Source organism: Vulpes lagopus, chromosome 16 (genome assembly GCF_018345385.1).
Source record: "Vulpes lagopus strain Blue_001 chromosome 16, ASM1834538v1, whole genome shotgun sequence".
NCBI lineage: Eukaryota > Metazoa > Chordata > Mammalia > Carnivora > Canidae > Vulpes > Vulpes lagopus.
The window spans coordinates 61,156,640-61,179,917 of record NC_054839.1 but is presented as its reverse complement, the minus strand read 5'-3'; the positions used below and the strand labels follow the sequence as shown (position 1 = coordinate 61,179,917).

General features: G+C 34.7%; 1 protein-coding gene across 3 annotated transcripts in view; it reads left to right on the top strand.

Moving 5' to 3' along the window:
* INTS6 (integrator complex subunit 6) overlaps positions 1-23,278 on the top strand; it is a 90,978-nt gene that overhangs the window by 20,549 nt on the left and 47,151 nt on the right. For 2 of the 3 annotated variants that reach the window (XM_041730966.1, XM_041730965.1), the window contains one exon: positions 1,176-1,265. In XM_041730966.1, coding sequence (XP_041586900.1) covers positions 1,176-1,265 — 90 coding nt within the window. Of the gene's footprint in view, positions 1-1,175; positions 1,266-10,486; positions 10,619-23,278 lie in introns of those variants that run through there. The other variant, XM_041730967.1, reaches the window with a different exon arrangement.

Sequence of the window (23,278 nt, the reverse complement as noted above, 5' to 3'; positions counted from 1 at the left end):
TCTTGAACAGTGTTTGTAGCAAAGAATTTGATACCTTTGATTTGAAACACAAGGTTTACCCTCTTGAACTCTTTGACCCTTTGGTCTTAATTTTGTCTTGAGTGTGCTTAATGAATGTGTTTACTATCTTAAGTGAGAGCCATGTATATATAAAAGAAGCTTATGTTTATCTGATCCCATCCCAAAATGTGTCCCTTAGAATTGACCATAGTACTCAGAGTAGGTAAGTTGGCCAGAGATTAGAATGGAAGTTACTGAAGCTATTTCACCCTACCTGCCTGTGGAGGAGTGAAGGTTTTGTGCCACTGTCTTCCATTGCCTCTGCTACTGTTGCTTTTGTACTTTCTCTTGCCGAATACTTTTAACTATCCATTTTAATTTTTCATATTGGACTCTCATTAAATTTTGCTAGGCTTAGAGTAGCCCTAGTGTTCCCATGGAATGGATTTTAGAGCTCTTCCATCCATATATCCAGTTGCTTGGTTAGACACTTTGATTACAGGCCCAAATTATATTTCATTGTAATGTTCATTTACTATTTTGCCTTTCTCTCTAAGAAGTTTCCCAGAAAAATATTCTCTTTTAATTTTTAATATCCTGATATGCCAAATTATTAGAGTTATTAGAATTGAACTGTAGGGTCCCTATTAAAAAATTAAATAATTTTAGTTATATAAATATAAATGCTCACCACAAGAATTGAAACAATACAAAAATGTAGAAAGAAGTGAAAAGTCTACCTTTTCCTTTAACCTATCTCCCATTCCTTTAAGGTTAACTTCTTTTTATTTTTATTTTTTTATTTTTTTTTAAAATTTTTATTTATTTATGATAGTCACACACACAGAGAGAGAGAGAGGCAGAGACACAGGCAGAGGGAGAAGCAGGCTCCATGCACCGGGAGCCTGACGTGGGATTCGATCCCGGGTCTCCAGGATCGCGCCCTGGGCCAAAGGCAGGCGCCAAACCGCTGCGCCACCCAGGGATCCCTTAACTTCTTTTTAGTATATGTTTCTCTCTGAACCTTTTTTTCATGTGCAAAAGGTATATACTATGCATAAAACTTACTAACAAGAAAAGTAAATTTATACAACATTCTAAGAACTGACTTTTTACTCAGAAAAATTAAGCTAATGTCTAGACCTTAATATGATTAATGTGTTTTTTGAATTTAGGGACGAAACCCTTTTTTCTTGGAGCCAGCAATAATTATTACTATTACTGATGGGAGCAAGCTGACTACTACCAGTGGAGTCCAGGATGAGGTAAGTTCTATTCCTATCAGAATAGATTATGTATTTGCAGGTGAAAAATTGTTATTTGTATATGTACTGTAGGATATTGAACACCTTAAATAGATTTGATTATTTAGAGTCCCCTGTCTTCTAGGATTTACCTACCTTCTCTGTTTGTAGCAATGATCTTCAGATTTTCTTGACTAGGAATCCCTTCTGTGAAAAACATTTGAGCCTACCCCCAATTCCCAATTATATGTGTATTTTTGAGTTCATGTGAGGATGACTGTCATTTCATATAGTACATTATTTAGTGAAAATGAAATCTTATTTTCAGATTAAAAAAAAATGGCCATAGTGCTCTAACAATTTCTTTCCATATTTCAATGGATTGTCATGTGCACTCCATTGTGGAGACTTCTAGACTAGACAAGAGCAAAGCCAGGAGAAGGTTAAGACTAGGAAAAGTGAAGGTTTTTGGACATGTTTATTCAAGTCATTATAGTATATCTAGGTCATCTCATCTGTTCTCTGCCAGCATGCATTGTGCAGAGCTGATTGTGTGTGGTATGATAGGGTAAATACCATAGATTTATTTGAACTTTAAGCTGTTTTTACTGTAGTATTTGAACTGCTCTTGAGCCTTATACAGTTGACCCTTGTATCATGTGGGGGTAGGGGTGCTAACCCCCTTGCAGTCAAAAATTTGTGTATAACTTTTGAATGGCACAAAACTTGACTACTATGAGTAGTTGTTGGTGGGAACCTTTACCAGTAGCATAAACAGTTCATTAATACATATTTTGTATGTTATATGCATTATATACTATATTCTTACAGTAAAGTAACCTAGAGAAAAGATGTTATTAGGAAAACCATAAGCAAGAGAAAATACATTTATAGTACTGTACTCTATTGAAAAAATCTGCATATAAGTGGACCTGTACAGTTCAAACTCCTGTTGATCCTGTTGATCAGCTGTATTTGTTATTCAAAATATGTTGATCTAGATAGGACGTGGTTTAGACTAATCTTTTTACTGTTTGCATTTGCTTTAAAATCTTAATTCTTATATTTACAAAGGGTTTGATTAAGTAGGAAAAGATTAGTTTTTAAGTTCAGTAATTTTTAGAAAGACTTCCATTGGTGATGTTGTGGGACTTGGACATGGAGTTCAGGACATGTGGGTTCTGGTCTTTGTTCCCCTACTTTCTAGCAGTGAACTTTGTACCAGTTAACCTAACTTCTCCAAATCTCTTTCCTTATCCATGAAATAAAATGGTAATTCTTGTCTTACCTCAAAGGGTTGTTGCAAGACTGAAATGAAATAATGTGTGTCAAAGTGGTTGCTAGGCTATAAAGAAATGAGCACAGTACTGTTCTATCACTAAGCAGTGGAACCAGTAGAGTTGTCAATACCTGAGCTTGATTTGTTGGAAGAGAACCAGAATTGTTTTGTTTGAGCAATTGATATTAAAGATAATTTAGGATATAGTTCATGGAGATAGAGCTGAAAAATTTAGGTAGATTAAAATTCATAATTAAATAATTTATGGTCTATACATAATTAGTAGCATCGGAAAGCTACCTAATGGGTTTTTGGGCTTTCTTGAGCTAGGTTGACATGTATAGCCAATTATGTCCTGTCACTACCAGGAACAGATAGACATTAATTATATATATGAACAAGCCATAGAAATGTTGCCAAATTTAAATTTGAAACTTTGAGGTTGATTTTTCCCACTTTACTTTCTTTTGAGAAATTTGAGAGGAAGATTGAGGTATTGATAAAGTATTATTAATAGAGCACATAATAATTCTTCAACTTTTATTTTATATAAATGAAGTCTTTTGATGTTTTTTTTTTAATCCTTAATGATTCTGATTTGTAGTTATGATGATTGAAAAGTATTTCTGTTTTTGTTGTAAAATATTCCTACATGTGAGATTATTCATTCAGAGTGTTTTTTTGTCTTGCTGCCTTTGTACCCTTAGGGGTACAATATATTTTGTTTCCATATATCTGGATTTGTTTTGTTTGTAATGTTTGTTTTGTAGGACCTCTTTTAACTTTTAAATGTATTTTGAAATCTAAATGGGTATTGGAATTGTTCACCTTTCTTCCCAGATTTTTGGGAGGGATATTGGAGAAGTGGGACTGTGTACTTAGAGTAATCTATACCTTGCAAGTAAGATTGGGAAGATTTTCTTGTGGGCAAGCATCTTAACTTGTTTAGTTTTCTTCTGTCTTCTATGATAGCCTAGTACTAAGAACAGAGCTTATATTAAAAAATACTCATTATAGATATTATTGTATTGAGTCTGGTAGTCATCAAGATGAAAATGGATTATTATTGCTTATTGGAGGTGGAAGATTTATTTATTTTAAGGCAAAGGTTTATTTTGGTAATGTAGTTGCAGTATAGGCCTGTGAGTTGTTTTGGTTTTCACGGTTAAGAATGACTTTGATCCTTTGCATATTTGGTTCTTAATGTCCCAACAAAACTTCTCTTGTGGGGCAGAGAGAATGTACCCCAGATGTGCATATAGTTGAAGCTTTCTTTTTGCTAAATTATTGGGAAATGTTGGTCTATTCTAGCCCAAATAATCAAAATATGTGATTCATTTTAAGGAGCCTTCCAATTCATAAAAAGTGTAAAGATGCTTTTTGTTTTGCTCTTATATGTATATATGTGTATGTGTATAGATGCGTGCTACATATGATCTATGTTGTCATAATTTCTAGGGAATAACAAATAGAATTTTGCACTTTGTCTCTTTCTTTTCACATCTCTTAACCTTTGCCTTTGGCAAAACTTGATTCTTTTTTAGATTTATTGAATGAGTGAGTATATCAGTGATTTCCACATTAGATTTTTATGTATATAATTTTTGATTGGCCGTGGCTGCTATTGGTGTGTCCTGTTACTAATATGTATGGAATTGTGCATCCCCACTTGAATATCCTTTGTTCAAGAGTTATACTATCTCACATGGGGTTTTAGATCTGTTGGTACTGCTTTTCAGGAATACATGTTTCAGCTGCTTTAAAATCATCCATTTGGTGCGTAAGGCAACATAGAGCTAATGAAGTCTTCTTATTTTACAAATGAGAACATTGGGATCCAGGGAGGAAAGTGATTTGTTCAAGATTACAGCACTTTTTTATTGCCAAAATCTGGATTAGGATTGATGTAAATTCCAAAGATGTCCTAGCCCCTCTAGACCAATGCTTTTTTCCCATTGTCTCTCATGCCTTTATATTTGATTCTGTTTTTTTTTGTTGTTGTTGTTGTCTTAAAATTTATCTTCTATTTATGCAATTCCCTGTTTGTCTACTTTAGCTTTCTATACCGTTGTGATGTAGGGGTTACGTTGTTGTTCACTTAGTGTTCATTGAATGACTATTAACAACCAGGAAATTCATTTCTAGTCAGTGAGGATGACAAAGATGAATAGGGTAGATTTCTGTTTTTTAAGTTCACAGTCTTAACAAGGAGATTGCCTATTAAATGCTTTTGTAAGTGATAAAATAGAGATATATACTAAGTGTATGGGAGCATTGAAGAGGGAGGGGAGGGTTAATATTACCTGTTTTGTATATGTGTCAAATCCTGTGTCATGTCAATTTTTATGGTCATTTTAATTTTGATTAAATTCAAGGACTTGTGGATGATTTAGTATTAAGATGTGGCTCCTAGCCTGTATCTGTGAAATTTATAAAGAAGTTTGGTATAAAATTGTTTTGAGCCTAGAAAATAGCTCATGGAAGAACTTGATGCAATGTCTCTTGACCTGGCTAAGTTTGTTCAGGACAGAATGACCCAATTTCTTAAAACTTACTTGTCAAAATAAGATAACAATACCATTTCCTCTATGACAGCTTAGTGTGTTAGGCGGGAGAGCAATAGCTTTATATTACAGACAAAAATCTTGAGCTGTATATCATTATTTTTACCTTATTTTATGACTTTAATTATCTTTTTTGGCTTCATTTAATGAAAGCCTAGGCAATTGTCTGAGGTGTCATGAGTATGTTTCTAGTGTTGTATTTTTGGATAACCCTCTAAGACTTTTGGTGACTGCTGTGTTGGAAGATGATGTGTGTATTTTTTGCCTCTCTCTTTTTTTTTAAATGTAGCTATTTGGTAAAACTGGTTGTTTGCAATATTCTCATTTTTGAGGAGTTAGATGGGACTTTGACTTTTGATACATGAGAACGTTATGTTGCTTACCCTCATAGTAGTCCTTAATGTTGATAAGTGCAGTATTTACTCACAGTTCATCATGTTATAGTACTGATGTATCATATGTTTTGGTAGAACCACAAAATTGTAATTAGAATTATTGAAAAAAAATTTTTTTCTGGTTTTAATTCTCTGCAAAGATCTTCTCTCACACTGTTTTGCAATGGAAAACTATTCTTAACTGCGATTCCAGGAACACATGGCTAACTATATTGCTCAATAAAGTAGCCAGAAGAAATCCTGCCAGTACCTTCTTGGCGATGAATGACATTCCAGGATAGTGTAGCAGTTATTTTTCTCTTCCTTGAAAGTGCTAATAGTAGTATTATCTTTCAAATATTGAGATTTCTATATGCTGAAGAATGTTTCTGCATCTCTTTATCAGTGTTATGATTGCCCTGGAGGCTAACATTTTAGAGAAGATATTTGCAGTAAAAAATAAAATGTTGTCTTTTGACATGGAAAGTTTTGCCTTCTTACGAGCTTCCCCAGCCTTTTAAGATGAATTAGGGACAACTACCTTTATAACATCTTGGCAAATGTTCAGAAAGGGCATATGTTTGTAGGAAGAAAAAAAAAAGCTTGAGTAATCTCAGCTATGTGTTCAAGTGGCTACAGATTAGGGTTTTTTATCTTTCAACCCATCAGTTCTCAAAAGTTGACGTAGAACTCCCATCATTCTTTGAGATGTGGATTGGTATTAGTGATTTTTTGGATCATTCTTTGCATGTAAATGGTTTTACCTTTTATAAGGATAATCTGTAGGACCTATAATTATAGTTTATGTTAAATAAAGTCTTTGCAATCTGTAATGATCAAGACAATCCAGATTTTTTTGAGTTCTATTTCTAGTACCTCAAATAATTCAGAACCTTATCTCTCCCTCCATAGAATGTTTTTGTTTTAGTAAAGTCACTAAAAATAAGTGTCAAGAGCTGTTGAAACTATTTTTAATTATGTCAGTCAAGACTTCTAAATACATACTTAAAATAATTGTTTTTTTACCCATACACTTAGAATTTTGGAGCAACTTTTTCTTTCTTCTTTTTTAAAAAGACTTCTAAGGAACCTTGAGGAATGTCATTGTAGTAAGATAGAATGTATTGAAGAGATCTGTGTGTAAATGAATTTTTGAGTTCTCATTTACCCGTTAGCAGTTGTGCCTTTTCATATTGATGTTACTAGGGGCTCAAGCAATGTTGAGATTAACTCCTGTCTTACTAATTTGCGGTTGAAATGTTCTAAACATATGTATAACATTATTGTATATGTACTTTCCAAGAACATTTAATAAGAATCTGTTGCTTGCAGATCATTTGCATTTTCTATTTTATACTCGTTTTGGCCTTGTTCTCTCAACACCTGGATTTATTATTCCTAGTGTGGTATAGAAATGTATTCATCTGCAATTATTAGTATGTTAGAAATATGTAAATTATAATAAAGAAGTTGATGCAATGTTTCAATTTAATAACCTTATACTGAATTTCAGCAACACATTTGGAATACTCTTATTGAATATATCTTTTTTCTTTCATGTGGAAAAAAAAACTCTTTAAGGATTGCCTCTGGCCAAGCACTGCAATAGAATAATTTTTAAAAAATGGCTAGCTGACCACTCTTTAATGAAGCTGTATGGCTACAATAACTAATCTGTTATCTAGAATTCTGTGGCAAGATATATAAAAGTAGTTTTTATTCAGAGGCCAAAGCAATTTCACCCTGCCTTTATTAGCCTGTCAGAACCAATAAGCAGTCAGAGACCCTGTACATGTAAGGAAAATTTTATTTAGAGATGTTTCTATTACTCTCCTGATTGTAGCTCTTCCATATGTAGACTACTATGATGTTTAGAACATTAGTTTTTCAAATGGCTGCATCAAAATCACCTTGGATGTTTAATAGAAAAATCTCTATGGCTTAGTTCTAATTCTGGAAATTATAGTTTAGTTGATCTGGATAGGGACCTGGGAATCTGTATTTTTGAAAATGTCCCAGTTGATTCTGATGTACAGATTTGAAAACTGTAGTTTTAGAACACAATGTAACCATAAATGTGTATATTTTTAAACTATAAAATATATCTTTGAAAATGAACAGCTTTAGGAAAACAACCATTTTTTACTTTGAATGCCAGCAAAATATTTTAAGATAAAACAACCTTTGGAATTGTTAAACTTGGGGATGGGTTTCCAAGGGATACGATATAGGACTTTTGTGAATATTTTTTATTGTGTTTGATATGGCTTAGAATCAATTGATTATTGGATAGCCCTGAAATACTAACTTTTGTGCCAACTACAGTCTCTCTGTATTTACTGCTTTATGGTATGCTGAATTGAGGAGGCTGCTTAGGCCCTGAGTATGAGATGAGGTAGAGGAGGAGAGTTAAGAAAAGGAGAGTAATTCATTCATATTATTTGTCATGTGCTTACTATCCCTGGCTTAATGAATATTTATCCAAAGGATGGCATAGTATTCTGTTATCCTTATTGTGCTTTTTTTTTTTTTTTAAATTGAGAGGGGGATCGAGAGAATGGGTGGTGGTGGAGAAGGATAGAGAATCTTAAGCAAAAAAAAAAAAATAAATAAAAAAAATAAAAAAAATAAAAAAGAGAATCTTAAGCAGGCTCCATGCCCAGTGGGGACCCTGACATGGGGCTGGATCTCACAACCCCGAGATCATGACCTCAACCATGACCTGAGCTGCAATCAAGAGTCAGATGCTTAACTGACTGAGCCATGCAGGCGCCTCCTGGTTTGGATGTCCATAACTAGCATTATTAAAAAATACACACACACACACACACACACACACACAAATACATATACATATACACACATACTTGACCCAGATGAGAGCAATTTATAAAGAATTGGTGATAGTTACATTTAATTTTTGCTTTCTAGAGAATTCCTGCTAAAATACTCTTCTATAATGAATTGTTTGGAATTTGAACTCTTAGATTATATTTTGGATTAACTCATTAATCATTTCTTTTTTGGTGGGGCATGATAACTTTGGTTGTGTACAAGAATAATGGCCCACCATACGTTTATGTTTAGTACCACTATGTTCTGGGTACGGGGAATACCAAAGGTGAAATTAAGCAGGACTCTTGCCCCTAGAAAATGTATTTGAAGATAGCCAAGTAAATAAGCATTTGTAATACACTGAGATAAATCTCATGGCTCTCTCTTTTGAGAGAGCAGAAACAGGGAAGGTAGGTTTTGAGCGATGAATGAGACATTGGGCTATGACGTTTCAGGAGGAGCAAATAGCGTGCAAAAGTATGAAGGCATAAAAGTAGTGTATGGGGAGACTATATATGATAGAGTATGGAAAGTGTAGGCAGGGGGAGTAGTTGCTTGAAATGTAGATAGAGGCTGGAAGATAACCACGCTGAGGAGAGTAGACATCATTCTGTTAACATTTGGAGAGGAGGTATTGAGTGCTCAGATGTTAGGCGAGTCCCATGATCAGATTTGCATTAGTAAACTTACTCTGCCTGGGTGAAAGAAAATAGGTTGAAGGATGGTAAACTGGGAAGAACTCACAAACTACATGAAATAATCAGGAAAAATAAGGGGTATCTAAAACTAAACCATGGCTGGACAGAAAAGCAGAAATGTGGGAGATTTGATAGGTATGCTAACTAGGCAGGTCTTTAGAAATGATGAGGTTAAAAAGAAAAAAAGCAGCAGCGTTTGACAGGGGTTCTGAATCAGAGTCCAGGCTTGGGCTTCAGAGGGTTCTGTGAATTCCCCGAAAACTAATCTAGACATTGTCCATTTTTGCAATTATGCACATTCTTCTGGGGGACAGAGAGGTCTGTAGCTTTAATCATATTCTCAAAGAAGTGAAAAAAAGAGAAAGTCTAATAGTATTTTGAAGATTCCAACTGGAGATCTATGTGGACGGTGGTAGTTTTAACTGAAATGGTGATACTGGATACATAGTAGAAAGGAATATAAAATAATTCTTTGATAAAGTATTATCTTTAGTATTTTGGTACTTTGATAAAGTACCAATTTTTAAAGGAATTATGAGCCAACTTTTAAAACAATAGCTCAAAAACTTTTTCTTGCCGCCTTAGCATTCTGTCCTAGGCAAAGTATTTTGTACTTAAAAACAGAGAAACAAGCAGAATTTTATCTCTGGATGTTGATGAGTTTTTATTTTGAAGCAGATTAAATAAATAAACATTACATCAACTTATTACTTGTCAGGTATTTAAGTTTTTAAATTTAAGGCCATAGTGATGTGAACATTTCAAATTGCTCATTTCAAGTAAGCGTGAACATTGAAATTCAAAATGCTGGGACAAGAGCATTGTGTGGTTGGGGATACCTTGTTCTAGTGTCAATTTAGTTGAGGACATAAGCCTAATTTCCTTTCTGTTCATCAGTATATAGTTTAAGAATAGTTGTAGATTGGTTTTAACCGCATTGGCAGTTTTCTACCAATTAAACCCAGTTAAAGTCAGCCTGTTAGATATATTTTATGCATCTCTAAGTCAGATTACAATTTGATAGCTTGAAAAAGTTGAGAACTTGATCTCTTGGTGAGGCACACTCACATAAGCCGTAGGCTGCTGGTTGTTTATAAATACCTTCATTATTCTTATTTAGCTGCATTCCATAAATAGTTTTTTTTAAATGTAAACTTCCATTTTCAATTATTCTCTTCAGATGTAATAAAATAGATTTAAATTTTTTTAGATTTGTGTATTGGGAATAAACTTTGTGCAGTGACTGAAACTATGATCTTTACATCAAGACAAGGCTACATTTTGATCTAGACAAGGCTGTTTTGGTTTATTTTTCCCCACAATCTGTCTTTTCAGGTTGAATTACTGATTTTTCCCCCTTTGTTTTGTTTGTTGTGGTTTTGATGTTTTTTTTCCTTTCAGCTAAAGGAGCAGCCCAGTGGTTTTCAAGAAGTGCCAAAGTGCACTGACTGTCTCATGATGACTGGTGCCTCAGGGAGGGTCATGATTCCTGGATACAGGATCGACCTGATCCTGGATGTCACTTCAAGCAGTCAGATCGTGGGGAAAAGCCTTGTCTAATGGCTAGCCTTCCTCAAAAGTCTGATGCTAGTCATCTCGGAAGGCCTCAGAAAAAGCCTTAAAGGTGAGCAGAGTAGAGTGTAGTTCTCTCTGGGGGCTGTGACTATTTGTTGGAGTATGATTCAACGTAGAGTGATAACCCTAACCTGACAAATCCAGGTTCAACTGGTAAATTAACTTTAGTTTATAAATTTGTTGATGACGATGATCAGGCCCCAACTTTAGAGTTCTTAGGAACTAATAACTTCTTAACCTTAAAATCTGTAAGGGGAGGAATTTGTATTTCCTGGGCCCTCAGAACCTTAGGTTAGTATCTGTTGTTTTCAAAGGAAGCAGCCTACTTTCATAGGTAAGGAACATTTTGGTTACAAAATTGCATTATAAGTACAGATGGATTAAAAAAAACTAGCTATTGAGATATTTTCTTCACTAGTTTATATATTATCATCTATTGATTGTATATTAGGCAATTGGAGATGGACACATTTTCAAATGATTTGTCTGTTGTAATTTTTTAAAAAGCAGAACCATGTTTGAAGCAGTTTATATAGGTAGCTCATATTTTATTGCATTCAACTTGAATATTGGGACTGTTGCATTAATTGAATAACATTTTTTAGCTCAATAAAAAGACTTTTTAGAGATGTTTTGAGCGTTTTGTTTTGGAAAAAGTTTAATTGTAGGCTTCTTTCTCTGTGCTTTGAAGCACTTACGGAACCCAATTATTTATATAATAATCCTAGTTGCCAAATTTTCAACTAAATTCTAAAACTTGACTTAAGACTTAATAGGTTTTATTTATTTATTTATTTATTTATTTATTTATTTATTTATTTATTTTTGTTGTTTTTGAGTTGTCTCTTAGAAAAAAATATATGGGCATGCACTATCCCTTATGTTTGTCCATGTTTGTGTTTAGGTATTACATGTGTATAATTATATATATGTGTGTGTGTATTTTATATCCACATACATACCCCCTCTATTAATATTAAAAATATCTACAAAAATAGAAATTTTAAAAGATGAGATGAAAAAACTTAGACAAAGGAAGTTCTGATAACTTTCTTCCTCACATCATGATGTATATATACCAGGAGTTCTCAAACTTAGAGAAACCAGGTAGTAAATATTATAGGCTTTTTAGCTTGCTTGGTCTGTTAGAACTACTCTGTTCCATTGCTGTCGGCAAGAAGCAGCTGTGGACAATGTGAGTGAGTGTGGCTGTCATCAATAAAATTTTATTTACCAAAACAAGCCAAGGGCTGGATTTGGCTGCTGCGCTATATAGTTTGCTGACCTCTGGAGTATACCCTATTTTGTAGACCAGTGCCCTAGACCTCAAATTGTTTATACTACTTTCAGGTCATTTTCTCCATGAGGTTGAGAGTACAATTGATCTTCCTTAATGAAGGGAGCAGAAGGTGGCTCGTGGTCAGAATATATTCAGTTTAATTGAACAGATACTGAACACCAGTGATGCTCAGAAAAATGGTTGGATGCTAGGAGCATAAGTTTGGTAAGAGAGAGGTGAACGGTTATGGCCTAGTTTAAGAAGAAAAATGATCACAGCACAAGCTGCTGAGAAAGTGAGGCTGGCACTAGGAAATGCCTCAAGTTGGACTTTGGAAGATTAATTCAGGTTGGGAAGCAGATGAGTACAAAGACATAAAAGTGATAGAAGAGACAGTGAGGGAACCATACATACCTCAGTAGTAGTGATAGTTGGCAGAGTGTTCAGGAGGTGGCGGGAATGAGACTGGATGGATGGCATGGCCCATTGTGTATGCCCTGCCAGGGAACGTAGATGGTAATAACCATTGAAGAGATTTTACTGTAGGAGAAAGTGATCTGATTTGGATTTTAGAAAGATAGTAGCAACAGTGTGGAATATACAAGGAGTAGGTAATTTTGGCGACTTTTTTTTTTCAATTTCATAAAAGAGGATAAAATTGTGGGTTTTATACAAGATATAAACTTGGAATACTATTTAGCAAGAAAAGGAAATGGGACTATTGACATGCTGTAACATGAATGAACCTCCAAAACAAAGATGCAAAAGACCACATATGTATGATTCCATTTTTATGGATTGTCCATAAAGTAGATCAGTGATTGCCTGGGGTGGACTGGGGACTGACTGCAAATGGGTAAGAGGGAGCTTTCTGAGGTTTGGAAATGTTCTAAAACTGAGTGGTGTGGTTGTGTAACTCTATAAATTATAAAAAATAATTAAATTGGGCACTTTTAAAATGGATGATCTTTGTGGTGGGTAATTATTTTTCAATACAGTTAAAAAAATTAGACCTCACCATTGAAATTTGTTGGAGTAAAATTTTGTAAAAAAATTATTTTCGTATCATTGATTGCCAAGTAATTTAATTGCTCTTTTCTTTGAAGAGAGTGCTCTTAAACTACTAGAGTGAAAAAAAAATATATATTTTTTTAACTTACAGGACATACATTGTAACTAAGTGTGTAAGGACTACCAACTAAATAAATCAGATTATTACTAAATTGTATAGAAATCGCTTCAAGTTTAATAATTTCTTAATTTGCCTTTCCTTATTCAGTATCATATGAAGAGAACCATTCTTAAATGCTAATTTGGATAATACTAAAAAACTAGAAATAGCCTAAGGGAAATGTACTTGATTTTCTTTTTTTCAAGGAAAAAAAGTTCTTTCTTAATTGCTAAAGAAAGAACCTGAAGTACCATGATTTTAATTTATCAGTTGGTTTTCCATAATCTTAATAGTCATTGAGAATGAATGAAAAGAATATAAAACAAGTGGAAAGTGGTTAATTACAGTAATTTATGGAGGGCTTACTACATGGTAAGGCACTGTTTCTTAGAAGCAGACTCTTACTGTGTTACTTTCTTTTATTCTTGGCTGCCAAAATAACTTATGCCGTTGAAGTTGAATGTAATCATTAAGAAGAGTAATAAACAAGCCTTAATTTTGTTACTTTTTATTGTTTCAAGGTGATTTCCCATCTCACTTAATTCCTAATTTTGTGAAAGTGAGGAAAATGAGTTTTAGTATAGCTGATTCTCAATTGAGAGGCATGGCTGGGACTAGTCTGTTGGTTTTTTCAAGTTTATTACTTCTCATGTTCTTGCGTGGGGTTTTAAAAAAAACAAAAAGCTGTAAAATAGTCCATAAGGATAGATATCTAGACCAATGGATAAATTGAGAGTTCAGAAATAAACCCACATGTTTATGGTCATTCAGTTTTCAACAGATGAGCCAAGAATTTAATGGGGAAAGAATAATGTTTTCAACAAATGATACTGGAAAACTAAGTATCCTTATGCAGGAGGGTAAAGCTGGACTTTACTTCATACCATATACAAAAATAAATGGGTGGGCAATGTAAATGTGAGAGCTGAAACTCTTAGAAGAAAACATGCAGACTAAAAACTCAGGGCTTTGGATTAGGCAGCAGTTTCTTAGACATGATGGTAGAAGCACATCCAAAGAAAAAATAGAAAAATTTGAAATCATCAAGGTTAAAAACATTTGCAATTTAAAGGATACTATTAAGAAAAGTCTGTAACAGAATAGGAGAAAATATTTGCAAAGGGCCTAGTATCCAGAATATAAAAAGACCTGTTATAACACAAAAAGAAAAAGACAACCCAATTCAAATATAGGCAATGGATTTGAAAGTATATTTCTCTAAAGACATTCAAATGACCTGTAAGCACACGAAAATATGTTTTATCATCATGAGTCATTAGGGAAATGCAAATCAAAACCATAATGGGATACCACTTTATAGCTACTATAATGGTTGTAATAAAAAAGATTGATAATAACAAATGTTGGTGAGAATGTAGAGAAACTAGAACCCTCCTACATTACTGGTGGGAGTGTAAAATGATGTAGCTGCTATGGGAAGTAGTTTGGCAGTTCCTTAGGAAGTTGAACCCAGAGTTATCCGGTGAGCCCCAAATTCCACTTCTTGCTGTGTACCCTAGAGAAATGAAAATATGTCCACATAAAATGTCTTATTAGCATTAATTATCATAACTAAAAAGTGGAAACTGATGGGCAGATGAACACAATGTGGTTTTGACATATAATGGAATGTTTTATTTAGCCTTAAAAGGTAATTAGATTCTGACACATACTACAACGTGGCCTAATTTTGAAAATAAGCTAAGTGAAAGACGCCAGATATAAAAGGCCAGTCACTGCATGATACCATTCATATGAAATCCTCAGAATAGGTAATTCCATGGAAACAGAAACATACAGTGGTTGCTAGGGGTGAAGGGTAGGAGTTGATGCTAATGTGAATAGGGTTTCTCTTTTGGGTGATGGAAATGCTCTGAAATTAGGTAGTGGTGATGGTTGTATAACTCTGCCTCCCTGGATCAACCATTCCAAAAAAATGAAATAAATGGAAAAACTCGTATCTTTACCCTTGCATACCCTATTTCCTTCTCTAGTGACTGTTAAATTTCCTTATTTCCTTTCATAGCAAATTTAGAAATTATTTCTGATATCTTCTTGGCTTCCCTACCTCCTTTTTTATTCTTTAATCTGTTGCAATCTAGCTTCTGATTTCTACCATTTTTAATAAGGTCACTAGTAGTAACGTAATCATCTTAACAGATTCAGTCATTCGTTTTTAATTTTTCTCTTTCAGAGGTTTTGCCAGCATTATTGAATACTTTCTTAAAAGTAGCTTCCGGGTTTACACTGTCCTGACTTTCATTTGGCTTTCGGTTCCATTTAATCCTTAATTTTGCTTTATGACCATCCACTTACGCTTCTTACTGGCTTGATCTTAGATTTTTTTTTTCATATATATTTGGCATGCTCCTTTTAGGCAATTTCATGTATTCCCAGAGCTTCATCTACCAAATACATACAGATTTCCATTTATAAAGCAGATTCCCAAGATTTGTTTTTCTAGCTGTTGTCTTTAAACTTCCTTACTTTTAATTTTTGATTCCATAAGCATCAGTAGATAGACATAACCAATAAACAGAAGCTCTTTAGGGTCCTCAATAATTGTTAAGCATGAATGGCACTACAGTATAAACTGTTAGGGCACTGCTGCTCTGGGGGGGGGTGTATGTATTTTATTGAGATATAATTGACATAATTTAGTTTTGGATGCACAACATAATGATTTGATATTTTGTATATATTATGAAATCATCACTGCAGTAAATCTAGTTAACATTGATTACAACACAGAAAATTTTTCTTGTGATGAGAACTTTTAAGATCTACTCTCTTAGTAACTTTCAAATATTCAGTGCAGTATTAACAGCAGTCACCAGGCTATTCTTGACATCCCCATGATTTCTTTATTTTATAACTGAAAGTTTATACCTGTTGACCCCCTTCACCCATTTTGCACATTCCTACCTGCGTTTATCTCTCTCACTGAGTTTTGATGCTACTTAGGTGTTCTCCCTTTTGCCCTTATTTCTTACCTTTGGGTATCTATACTCCCCTTACCAGGCATAAAAGGCCCTTTATGATTTCATCCCAACTTTCCCCATGGTTTATTTGGTTTACACTGCAACTGGGTGCTTCACTAACACCACAGTGTCCCTGTTGTGTATGGAGTCCATCACACTCTTACCTACCGCTGCCTGTTCCATAATTCTGGGACGCTTCTTATCTCTTCTCACCCCTCTCTTTCCCAAACCTACTCAGTCTCTGTTGATACTGGTCGGAATACTACCTTCTGTAAAGCTTTTAGGCATTTAGTTGCATTTTCTTTTCTGTACTTCTAGGGCTTAATTTTTGTCACTCTTACCATATTCATTCTGTTACTTGTTAACCTCTCTTACTACCACTAGATGTTGTGGCCTCCTGGCAGGCTCTTCAATTTGGAAAATCCTATCCTTGAAGTTATTTCTTTAACAATTTTTTCCCCATTTCCATCTCTATTCTGACTTCCGAATGTATCCATTATTAGCACCATCATCATTGTCACTCTTAAATTCTTCCTACTTCCATCTTTGTCTTTGTTTTTTCTTGGAGTTTTCCTTAACTGGATTGTTCTATTGAGGTGAAATTCACATAACATAAAATTAATCATTTAAAAATGACCAGTTGAGTGGTAAATAATAAGCCTTTCCTTTTTGTTTTTTTAAAGATTTTATTTATTTATTGATGAGAGAGAGAGAGAGAGAGGCAGAGACACAGGCAGAGGGAGAAGCAGGCTCCATGCAGGGAGCCAGATATGGGACTCGATCCCGGGTCCCCAGGACCACACCCTGGGCTGAAGGCAGGCTCTAAACCTCTGAGCCACCTGGGCTGCCCAAGCCTTTCCTTTTTAATAAAAGTCTCATTATTAGAAAAAAATCTAAAGATGCTGTAATATAGTGCATTGGTTTTTTTTTTTTTTAAGATTTTATTTATTTATTCATGATAGACATAGAGAGGCAGAGACACAGACAGAGGCAGAAGCAGGCTCCATGCTGGGAGCTGACTTGGGACTCGATCCCGGGACTCCAGGATCACACCCCCGGCCAAAGGCAGGCACCAAACCACTGAGCCACCCAGGGATCCCCAGTGCATTGGTTCTTTAATCCCAAGCAGCAAGTAAGAAATGCTAGAATTGGTAGCTGCTTTCTTTCATATACCTTTTCTCAGATCATTTCAATTTCAGTATTTTAAGATTTTAAACTGTTCTTGGAAATAATCAGAAAAATAATTGATCTGGGACACCTGAATGACTCAGCAGTGAACATCTGCCTTCGGCCCAGGGCGTGACCCTAGGGTCCTGGGATCGAGTTCCACATTGGGCTCCCCACAGGGAGCCTGCTTCTTCCTCTGGGTGTGTGTCTGCCTCTCTTTGTGACTCTCGTGAATAAAGAAATAAAAACTTAAAAAAAAAAAAAAGAATTGAGGATTGTTAAAAGGTAAAACCTTAGGAGAGAAAGGAAGTTGAAGGATTAAATCTTGAGTTGTAGAACTATTCTTATATCTACTGGGAAAGGATATCCCAGTATCCTAAAAATAAGGTCCTGATCCTAGTTACGTGGATTGTTGTTGTTTGTTCTGAGGGAAGAGCTAAGGGTGTGTTACATTTGAGAAAGGAGATTTAAGAAATACTCTATGTCACTAAAAATGTTAACATTTTATTTGAAGCTTTTGTCCATCTACATTATCTAAGGAAATCTGAGGAACTGGGACTAGCATGGGACTTGATCCTGGAGGTTCTAGCTTTCTGTTTCTTAAATCACAAACGCATTAAGCCTTAGTTTGATTTAGAAGTGTGTCCTTACCTTTAATGCACATAGAGTGCTTCTTTGAATGCAAATGTTCTGCAACAGCAAAACAAATAGACAAGCATCTAGTTGAACCTTCAAGGATTTTGAAAATCTTCTGGCAAGTTTATTTTTTAGGGTATTGGTTCAGCTGCTGTAATTAGATAACAGAAGTAGAGGCTTAAAAAGATGGAAAGCTTTTTCTCTCCCATCAGAGACAGAATTAGCGGTCTGGGAGATAGGGTGGTTCTGCCCCAAACTGTTGTGTAGGCCCCAGTTTCCTTCTCTTTTGTCACTTAGTCTTTGCTTTTATCTGAATGATTGATAACTGGTTTTACAACACACTCTACCTAGTTCAACACTACAACTGAATTTCAGCCTGTGAGAAGGAGTAACGAGGGCAGGCAGCCGCCTGGGTGAGCATGACCTAAAACTGGTATATGACAGCTCCAATCGGAGTCCATCAACTAGAACTTGACCACACTTACTGTAAGGCAGAGTGGGTGGCCATGTGTCTAGCTAAAATTTGGGTGTCTTGATTGGCAAGAAGGGAGATTTGTTTTTAAGATTTCCACTGAGACATTTCTGAAATAAAACATAAAGGTTTTAATTTTATTTTAAAAGCTTTGGAACCTGCTTTCTAATATCACCACTTGTTCTAAGTTTATCTTGTGTATTTTTGCCCCAAACCTGGAATCATATCAGGTTCTGTGTATTAGGAAGCGGCTTATGTAAATAAAGATGATAACCTGGGTTTTAGAGGTGGACTATTGAGTTGGTCATTGTTTTGAGGCCTTTTCAGTGGACAGAGTTAGGAAATAACATTTTTTTTCTTAAAACAAAATATGTCATGAATTTATACTAGCATTTCAATTAAAATGTAAAGAAGGTATTTAAAATGTACTGGTTAAGGAGTGTGTTTATGTTATAAAGACTTAAGTTTGTTGGTTCTGCAGCTAATTAGAGGTGTAACCTAATATCTTGTTCAAAGCTTTAGTTTCCTCAATTTTAAGATGGGGATAATGATAACTATATCTCATGGTTATTGTTGATTAAATTAGATAGTGCTTATGACATTTTACTTTTTTTTTTTTTTTAAGATTTTATTTATTCATGAGAGACACACAGAGAAAGGCAGAGACACAGGCAGAGGGAGAAGCAGGCTCGATCCCTGGACCCTGGAGTCACCACCTGAGCCAAAGGCAGGTGTTAGGGCAGCCCGGATGGCTCAGCGGTTTAGCGCCACCTTTGGCCCAGGGTGTGATCCTGGAGACCTGGGATCGAGTCCTGCATTGGGCTCCCTGAATGGAGTCTGCTTCTCCCTCTACCTGTGTCTCTGTCTCTGTCTCTCTCTCTGTGTGTCTCTCATGAATAAATAAAATAAAATCTTTAAAAAAAAAAGGGGGGGGGGAAGGCAGATGTTCAACCACGGAGCCACCCAGGCGTCCCAAGACATTTTCCTGTTTTTATTATTCTCTATCACATTACAAAAAAGGAGAAACTTCTGATTCTTGTAGGGATCAGAGAAGACTTCCTCATGAAGGCACCATTGGTACTTTAAAGAAAGATGGAATTTTATTTATTTATTTATTTATTTATTTAATTAATTTATTTTTTTGAAAGATGGAATTTTAATGGGATAGAGAAGTTTTTGGAAAAGTATCAGGACAAGAGACTAGCTCAGGGAGTTGAGAGAGTGTGATCTCCATTAATAAACACTGCAGCATAGGATTTTGTTTTGACCTTTAAAAAACAAAGAAAAGAAAGAAAGCCATTTTTCCTTCATAGCGTTTACCATGTCTATTACATAGTAATCTGTGTGTCTCTCTGGCTAATGTCAACCAACCTTCCTGCCTCAGAAAGGCAAGGACTATCCTTTCTAACCCCAGTGCCTGGCATAGAGTAGTTAACTCTGTTGATATTCATACCATGAACGAATTTTTACAGCATTTATAAATACTACAAAATTTAGCATGTGATTATATGCATGTATTATCTTTCTGCAGTTAATTCATAAGTGTGATGTTATCCTTAGCTCTGCTATAGTTTAGGAAGTACTAATTGACCTAATTTCTTTAAAATCAATAACTTTTAATTCTCTGCAGATTTTTGCCACTTATTTATTTACTGACAGCATTAATTCTTCATATATTTTTACGAAAAGAATGGATTAACAAATGAGTTTGCTAATACTATAGTCTGCTTGGATCCAGTTCTCAGCCATGTTATGAACTATATGCCTAGTAACTTACTGTTAATAAGAGATTAAAGTACGTAAAGTACTCCTTAGAGTAAAGACACTCTGATGCTTCCATTTTGTTATATTGCATTAAATGGGAAAGAACAGGATACATAGTTATCTAAGACAGAAGTCCAGTACTCCCATGGAGTGTGTGTATGTGTGTGTGTTCACGCGTGCACATGTACACACATCTTGTCTGGTCCATGGAAAAGACTGAGAATGAGTATTCTCACCTGGATCTTTAGAAAGGCATTCTTAGAAAGGAGGCAGCATTTTATGGTATAAGACCCCAGGCTGCAAACTAAATTGCGTATGTATTCTAGGACCTTTTTCTTTCCTTTTTTTAATTTGTCACTAAATATATGGTACTCCATTTGTACTGGCTTATATTTCCTTTGTTGTTGTTTTTATTGTCCTTTTTGTTTAGCCACAATGTATATATATACAATAAAATACAGTACTTTTAAGTATAAAACTTGATGAGTTTTGATAAAAGTGAATATCATGTCAACAGCATGATCATGATATAAAATATATATCTAGCATTCCAAAAAAATTTTCTTTGCTGTGTCCCTTTGCAGTTTATTTCTGTCATCATCTCCTGGAAACAGCTGATCTGCTTCTTGTCACTCTATCTATGTCTATCTAGTTTTGTTTTTTCTAGAATGTCATGTAAATGGGATCATAGAATGTATAGTCTGTTGGGTCTTGCTTTTTTCACTTAGCATAATGCTTTTGAGATTCATCTCTATTGTTGCATGTTTCAGTGGTTTGTTCCTCTTAATTGTTGGGTGATACTCCAGTGTATGCTGTACTACAGTTTGCTTATCCTCTTACCAGATGGAAGATTTATGTTTTTTGTTTGTTTGTTTGTTTTCTTTGACCATTATGAATAAAGTCACTGTGTACATTGGCATACGGGTCCTTTTATGGACATAACTTTTCATTTCTTTTGGACATATACATAGGAGTACAGTTGGTGAGTGATAAAAGTGTATATCTAACTTTATAAGAAACTGGCAAACTGTTTAGCAGGGTTGCCGTAATAGTTTTGCATTTTCACAGGGAATAGGAGAGTTGTAGTTGCTCTGCATCTGTCCAACACTTCAGTTTTTTCAGTCTTTTAAATTTTAGACAACATGGTATGTAGTGGTATCTCAATTTGGTTTTAGTTTGCATTCCCTAATGACTAATGGTGTTGAACATCCTTTCGTGTATTTATATGCCACCTGTATATCTTCTTTGGTGAAGTGAGTGTTCTCATCTGTTGCCTATTTTTTATTGGATTATCTTACTTCATTGAGTTTTGAGAATCTTTGACATATTCTGGATACAAGTCCTTTTTGTTGGATACATGTTTTTCAATATTTTCTCTCAGCCTATGGCTTTTTCCTTCTTTACAGTGTCTTTTGAAGAGGAGAAGCTTTAAATTAATTTTTTTTCTTTTAGAGTTGTGCTTTCTGTATCCTGTTTCAGAAATTTTTGCCTAAATCAATGTTACTAAGATTTTTCTCCTGTATTTTTCTTTCTTTTCTTTTTTCTTTTCTTTTCTTTTCTTTTCTTTTCTTTTCTTTTCTTTTCTTTTCTTTTCTTTTCTTTTCTTTCTTCTTTTTTTCCTTTCCTTTCCTTTCCTTTCCTTTCCTTTCCTTTCCTTTCCTTTCCTTTCCTTTCCTTTCCTTTCCTTTCTTTCTTTCTTTCTTTCAATTTTTTTAATTTATTCATGAGAGACACAGAGAGAGAGAGAGAGAGGGGCCGAGACACAGGCAGAGGGAGAAGCAGGCTCCATGCCGGGACTTGATCCTGGGACCCCAGGATCATACCCTGGGCTGAACGCAGTGCTAAACAGCTGAGCCACCCGGGGATCCCCTCTCCTGTATTTTCTTGAAGGAGTTTTATAGCATGATCTCTTACTTTTAGGATCATGATTCATTAGAATTTATATGTCTCATGGGAGGAAAGTATTGAGGTTCATTTTTTGATGCATCATTAACTATAATCCTATTAGTATTATTTGTTAAAAAGGTAATCCTTTCCCCATTGCATTGTTGTGGCATCTTCGTTGAAAGTCATTTGGCCACTTGTAACGGTTTCTGGGCTTTCTGTTTTGTTGATTTCTATGTCTTTTGCTGGTACAGCACTGTCTAGTCTATTATTTTATAAATCCTGAAGTCAGTTAGTTTAAGTCTTCAGTTTGTTCTTTTCCAAAATTGTTTTATCTATCCTAGGTCTTTTGAGTTTCCATAATATTTTGGAATTAGTTTGATAATTTTTACAAGAAAGCTTGCTGCATTTTCTTTTAAGTAAGCTCTAAGACCAACGAGGGGTGTGAACTTAGAAATGTCAAGATCAAGAGTTGCATGCTCTACTAGACTGAGCTAGCCAGGCACCCTGCCTACTATAATTTTGACTGAAATTACATCGAATCTGTAAGTTAATTTGGAAAAGCGGACACTTTATTATTCTAGTTCATGGAAATGGTAATCTCAGATTTTTTTAGTCTAATTTTCCTCAGTGATTTTTATTGTTGTCACTCTGTGTTTTGCCACAGATATTTTGATGCAACTGTTCATTAGTCTTTACTTCCAATTTCTGATTGTTGCTTGCACATAGAGTTGATCTCTCTATTTTGACCTTATATATATAACCTCTTATTTTTCTAAATTCACTATCCTACAGTAGCTTTTTGGGAATTTTTTTTTTTTTTGCATACAGAATCATGTTGTTTGTGAATATAGACAGTTTTCCTTACATGTTTTCATATCTGTGTGCTTATTCTTTTCTTAATGAATGTTGCTGGTAAATGTGATGAGAATGGACATCTTTGCCTCGTTCTTGATCTTGGGGGATGAGGTGGGGAGTGAAACCTTTCACCGTGTAAGTGTGTTGTTAACTGTAGGTTCTTTGTATATTCTTTTTATCAGATTGTGGAAGTTCTCTTTTGTACCCAGTTTGCTGAGGTTTCTTTTTTAATCACGAATAGATATGGAATTGTCAAATGTTTTTAATGCATATGTTCAGATTATCATATGACTTTAAAAAAATCTTCTTAATGTAGTGAGTTACATTGATTAGTTTTTGATGTAAACCAACAGTTTTTGGATGTACATATATTTGTGTATGTATCCTTGTTATATATTCTGTAGATGAGGAAGCTAATATGCAAAAGTTGTGATGTAAGTAAGCAAACAGTAGGAACGCAGAAAGCAGTAATTTGAATTATTTGATCTAAAGTCCAG